This window comes from Theropithecus gelada, chromosome 3 (genome assembly GCF_003255815.1).
Source record: "Theropithecus gelada isolate Dixy chromosome 3, Tgel_1.0, whole genome shotgun sequence".
NCBI lineage: Eukaryota > Metazoa > Chordata > Mammalia > Primates > Cercopithecidae > Theropithecus > Theropithecus gelada.
In genome coordinates, this window is record NC_037670.1 from 107,854,258 (window position 1) to 107,860,257 (window position 6,000).

Here is a 6,000-nt window from a genome sequence, read left to right on the forward strand (position 1 = left end):
GGTAGAATTAATCTTGGAAATCTAACATCTCTTTTATAGGAGTTCCCTAGGGAAAAGTAATAAGGAAAAGGAAAATAGAGAAAGAATCAGTAGAAGAAGATTGACTTCTCGTTTTCTTATCTCTAATACTGAATACTCTCAAAATCCCAAGGAAAGGATGCCTTGAGTTGTACTTATGTTCCTGGGCACACTAACACTCAGGAGGGGGAGGGCAAAACTAAAGTCAGTTTTTCACATGCAAGAACTCAAAGCTTTCTTCCCCACAGACCTTCTCTGAAGCAATTAAAAAATTAAGGGCCCAGCGCGGTGACTCATGCCTGTAATTCCAGCACTTTGGGATGCCGAGGCGGGTGGATTACCTCAGGTCAGGAGTTCGAGACCAGCCTGGTCACCATGGTGACACCCCATCTCTACTACTAAAAATACAAAAAATAGCCGGGCTTGGTGGTGCACACCTATAATCCCAGCTACTCAGGAGGCTGAGGCAGGAGAATCGCTTGAGCCCAGGAGGTAGAGGTTGCAGTGAGCCGAGATCGTGCCCAGCCCCAGCCTGGGCATCAAGAGCGAAACTCCATCTCAAAAAGAAAAAAAGTGAATTTAAGAAGTAGGAAAATGTGGGATCTATGAAACACCAAATAGAAGTTAAACCTGTTGTGGGTCTCTGTTATTGCTGACTTTGGTATATGTATTCATTTGGGAGGCTGACAAATGAAAGGAAGGACAAAAGTGCCAGTGCGCCAAAGTCCTCCCCCTGCTGGAGGATGCAAATGCTAATTAATTGCACCTGTTGTAAATGTACACCTACGTAACAAATGCATGTAACGTTTAAATATATTTAGTCAGGAAACCGGTGGAGATCAAAAGGGAAATAACTGGAAGCAGAGAAAATAGCATAATATAGGATGGCAGAAATAAGGCTAATAGTCACAAGCACTGTAAATGAATTCAGTACCCCTAGTAATAACAAGCGCTTTGAGATGAGTTTTCAAAGAAAATCTAGTCATACGAAGTTTCAGAAAACAGTGACATAGAAAGATTGAAAGACAACTGATAGAAAAATACATACCAGGCAAATATCAATAAGCAAGTAGCAATATTAATGCCATACTAAATGGAATTCAGGGTTTAAAAATAGCATTCAGAAGCACAGAGGCATATTTTGTAAAAGACAAAATTCACTATGAAGATGCCATCAATTTCTATGTAATATCAATATACAATGCCATCTCTCAGCTTAAAGGTATGAAGAATATGTGGTATTTTCTCATGCCTGATGAAAAATTTTATCACACTGCTTTTAGAAGCTGACATATTAAGTAGATAATATAGATAGGGATGCAAAGGGGATTTTGAAAACAGCCTTGATCCAAAATAAATAGATATTAACCTTTGTATTCAAAAAAAAGAAAAGCACTTTCCTCATAAATATAAATGGGATATTTATAAAAATTAACAGTGATTTGTGCCCTAAAGCTGTATTTTGCCAGTCATGTTTTCTTTTTGTTGTAAATGATATTCTGCTCTAGCTGGGCCCCCTTTGAAGACTTGTAATTTTTTAATTGGTTGAGACATGCCCTAAGTTACTCTTTTCTCAGAGGTGGAGGATGGCCCCCGGGTCTCTATGTCTGTCTTGTCATTGAAGAATCAGGCAGACTGCCAGTCCCTTTCCTGCTAAGGGACCTAGAGGAAGCATCTCTGTTTCCCAGTCTCCTCTTGCTCCCCTGTCTTTAGGAATAGAGAAAATTCAGACCACTTGATCTGCATTGTCTTAGCCTTTTGGAATCCAGAAGAGAGCAGGCAGATCTGCCAGACGTCCCTGCCAACCCTGGTCCCCAAAATCAACAGCTCTCTGGTGGCCAAGTTCTTGCCAGTATCTGCTGCTTTCCCAGCCTTGCTTTAGGGTAGTCTGGTGCAGTTCTCCAGGTTAACTTAGCAAATCCTCACACTGGAAATCTCCTGTCCACCAAGATGTCCAAAATTCCTTTTAGGCCCTACCAGATACCTCCTTAGGAGAAATGAGCTGACAATGGAGATGATGGGAGTTATGTTCAAGTTGCCATGTTCCAGCATCCCCCACAACTCCCATCAGTTTTGCCAGGCAACTTACTAGGTGGCATATATGTTTCTTTTGACATTTTTGTATTCCACTAATCAGTATCTTTCATACCTGCCCTCTCCACCCCCAGTACCTCTATTTTCATAACAAAGAACAGTTTATGAAAATTACCCTAGCCAAAGGGAACTTTTTGCCCATTTTATTGCTTGTATGTCTTTCACAGTCACACTCTGACATGCCTGCCCACCATTGCAAGGCGGCTTTTGTTGCATGTTTAAAGCAGGCTGTCTTGCTAAACTCTTTCTAAACCAGGAAGTAAAATAAAATTGGTGGTGTGAACACAGTAGATTTCTAAGCGTTTTTCTTGTTTCCTTCCATTATGTTGGAGGATAAATTCCTGACCCAAAGTTAAAATAATTCCTACAAATGAATAGGAATTTCAGTATGACTTATCCAGTGAAGCATTGGATATAAAGAGAACTTTTTGCATGCAGAATTGCGATGTATTTTATAAAACCTCTTGAGATTAATGTTTGAGGAGCTAGGTAAAGATGGAAGAGATACTCCTTCAGTAATATAAATGCAAGCATGTAGTATGCAGATTTACACCCCCCTTCCAACTCACTGTAACTTTAAAGCTGTCTGTTAGAAGGATGAAATGTAGTTGTGAGCCAGACCATGTTGGTTTGGACAGAAATTCTTACAGAATTATTAAGCCTTAAAAAAAGCAAAGGAGATTTATGCATCTGCATTTGACCAATTTGGTTTGGAATAAGTTCATAATGGAAAAGTAATAAAACCATAAGAGACAGTGTCTTCTGAGTACAGTCTCACTTTTAAAAAATCTAAACATGCGCTGCCCCATTTTGGATACAAGGACTGTAGAAAAATTTCCCATTGGTAACTTTGGGAGGGTTTTCTGTTGTTGTTGTTGTTCCTTTTTCATTGATTATCAGCCAGTATAAATTTTAAGCTTTCTGTCAAATATTTTTCTGGAGATGTCAGTCTTAGGAAAAAGAAATCCTGAAGTGTTATCTGTAGGAGTCTCCTCCCAATTTCACCCCTTTCCCCGAAACCTCCACCTCCCATCCCCCAACACGCACGCAGTGTTTTTTTGGCTATCAGTAAAGTCTTTTTCTGGTGTAACTGGAGAGGTTGGGGTTTGGAGAGTAGGGGGTGGTTGAATGTGTGAGAGAAAGTACCTCCGGTGACTGCCAGCAGCCACAGAAGACCATGAAGAGGAAACGCATAACAAGCTTCACCTCTGAAAAATCGGACCTAATAACTTTGCAAGTTTTTGATTTCAACGGGAAGAAAAAAGAAAAGAAAACTGCTTTCTCCACTTACTCTCAAACACTTGAAGTAGTGTTGTTGATAAACAATTTCTTAAAAATATTGAAAGATTTAGGAATAGAAACGAAGGCTGAGTGATTTGGGCAAGGGAAGGTGTGAGTCGGGTGGGGAGGGGTGTAGGAGCAGACATCTTGCACACAGGAGAGTCACGGTTGCACTTCCCATAGAGGACAGCGAAATAGGCATTTTATTGAGTCGGATTTTTAACTTTCTTTCCACGGCCAGCAGTTCAAAGCACAGTTATTTTTATATAGTGAGAATGTGACCAGACTGAGATGGTGTTGTGTCTCTCCTGCAGGTATGCCTGCGGCATCTTTAGTGACCCCTGCTGATGTTATCAAGACGAGATTACAGGTGGCTGCCCGGGCTGGCCAAACCACTTACAGTGGAGTGATAGACTGCTTTAAAAAGATACTGCGTGAAGAAGGCCCAAAAGCTCTGTGGAAAGGAGCTGGTGGTATGGAAATAATTTGTTCTTAACTAACTCTTTGGTATCAGGTAAATTTTTTAAAAATCTAATTATATCTGTGATTTCTCCATTTTTTTAAAGCTCGTGTGTTTCGGTCCTCACCCCAGTTTGGCGTAACTTTGCTGACTTACGAATTGCTACAGCGATGGTTCTACATTGATTTTGGAGGGGTGTAAGTATCATGCTAAATCTGCTGCTAAATTTTGGCTGCTTCTAATACTCTGTCATGGAGAAAGGTACATCAGTCTAGTCTCTATAATAAAATAGAAGAGATTTAGGGAAATGTTGAAATTGTGTTAACAAGGTCATTTCCAAGGGAACATACAACTGATTAGAATGTATCAACTCCTTTGCATTACATATTTGAACAGGTTTTGAATGTTATTTTTACCAAGTTAAAACAAAAAAAAAATAAATTCAGCTTCTTACTCTGTTTTCTCTTCTTTTAGAAAACCCATGGGATCAGAGCCAGTTCCTAAATCCAGGATCAACCTGCCTGCCCCGAATCCTGATCATGTTGGGGGCTACAAACTGGCAGTTGCTACGTTTGCAGGGATTGAAAACAAATTTGGACTTTACCTACCTCTCTTCAAGCCATCAGTACCTACCTCAGAGGCTATTGGTGGAGGCCCGTAGGAAGATCAGCCCCAGGATAGTGCTGTCTGTTGGTGGGTAGTCAGTAAAGAGCATCCCTCCTGGGAGTGAAGCGATGCTTCATCCCTTTTACATCCATCTCTTGTTTAAATTCAAACCCAGGCTTTTTTATCATGTGAAATCATTCATTTTCTGGGTGTTTTCTTAACCAGATCATTGTGAAATTATTCAGAATTATTCTTTGGCCCTCTGCCTAGAAACCTTTGTTTGTATCTGAAAATTGATGGGATTTGGTCAACACTAACATGATTTGGGCCAAGGAGCAAGTCAGAATAGAAATTAGTACTCCCCGCCTTGAACTAGGATTGTAGTCCCAAAGAGGCTACTTGTAAGGCAATCATGGTGCTCGGAGCAGTGTTCCGTGTGTGTTTTAAACTGGTAGGAAACTGGGTGCATATTTATACAAATAAAAAACACTGGAAGAAATACAAAAATATATGTCAAATATATTCAGCCTAGTTTCAAATTTTAAGCATGCACAAATTCTGTCTCTGGATTATATTATGAAGCTTTTATGTGAAACATGTTTCTTTGTAATGAAAACCACATTGGAGATGTTTAGTAATCATATTCTGTTACTGGTACCAAGACTACTAGGGAAATGCCTTTGTACTTTAGGGAAGTACTTTTGGCATTTTATTATATAGACGGAAAAAACTGAGATGTAGCCCCTCTCCTGGAAGTGCTAATTTTGAAAAACTGCTCATGTGATGTACATGTACTGATTACTGCCTATTTTAATAAACACTCTTGAAAAATGCATGTTACCCTGTTGCTGCCTGCCCTATTCCCCTCATCTCCCCATCATTGGCACCCACTTGCTTTTAAAATTCACTTTATCTTGAATCATGTAAGACAAATATATTCTGATATAAGTATTTAATTCATGTTGCCTTGCATAATGGTCAGAGGCACATGAGTTTGTGAAGGTGGAAATAAACTATTTGTAAAGTGATAGAGTTGTTTGTCTTATGCATGTTACATGGTGAGTGGCTACAGTAATTGTCATTATTGGTCTACATGTTATGTTTTGAGGGGAATTTTATTCATATTGACGTGGATATATCCTCAGTATCTTTCAAGGTAATGTGTTCCCTCATTTTCATGGTTCAAAGTGAGTACAAGAAACTGTATTTAACCATAGATAAGCAAAGAACTAGCAAACTGACACCTTTGTTCTAGTCATTCCAGCACTTTCAGCAGTTTATTGTGATGATGAAGGTCACATAGTTTTAGTAGAACTTAGCCATGAAAACTGGTATGAAATGGCAGTTGTATTTTCTAATCCAGTCTAACTCTTGCACACACCAAAACCATACACCACTGTATCTAACATTTGCTAATATTTGGCTAGCACTATAATGATTTGGGGAAAGAAGCTAGTCTTGAACAGAATTTAGGGCTATTCTTAGACCATGATCATGTTTCCAAAGAGGCTACTAATTAATCTGCTGGCAGTCTGTATGAA

General features: G+C 39.4%; 1 protein-coding gene across 3 annotated transcripts in view; it reads left to right on the top strand.

Moving 5' to 3' along the window:
- The window catches only part of SLC25A13 (solute carrier family 25 member 13), a 199,605-nt gene extending 194,118 nt beyond the window's left edge, over window positions 1-5,487 (top strand). For all 3 annotated transcript variants that reach the window (XM_025380033.1, XM_025380034.1, XM_025380035.1), the window contains 3 exons: window positions 3,708-3,866; window positions 3,960-4,050; window positions 4,328-5,487. In XM_025380033.1, the coding sequence (XP_025235818.1) occupies window positions 3,708-3,866; window positions 3,960-4,050; window positions 4,328-4,514 (437 nt within the window). In that variant the 3' untranslated portion in view covers window positions 4,515-5,487. The remainder of the gene's footprint in view (window positions 1-3,707; window positions 3,867-3,959; window positions 4,051-4,327) is intronic.
- Window positions 5,488-6,000: the final 513 nt, after the last annotated feature.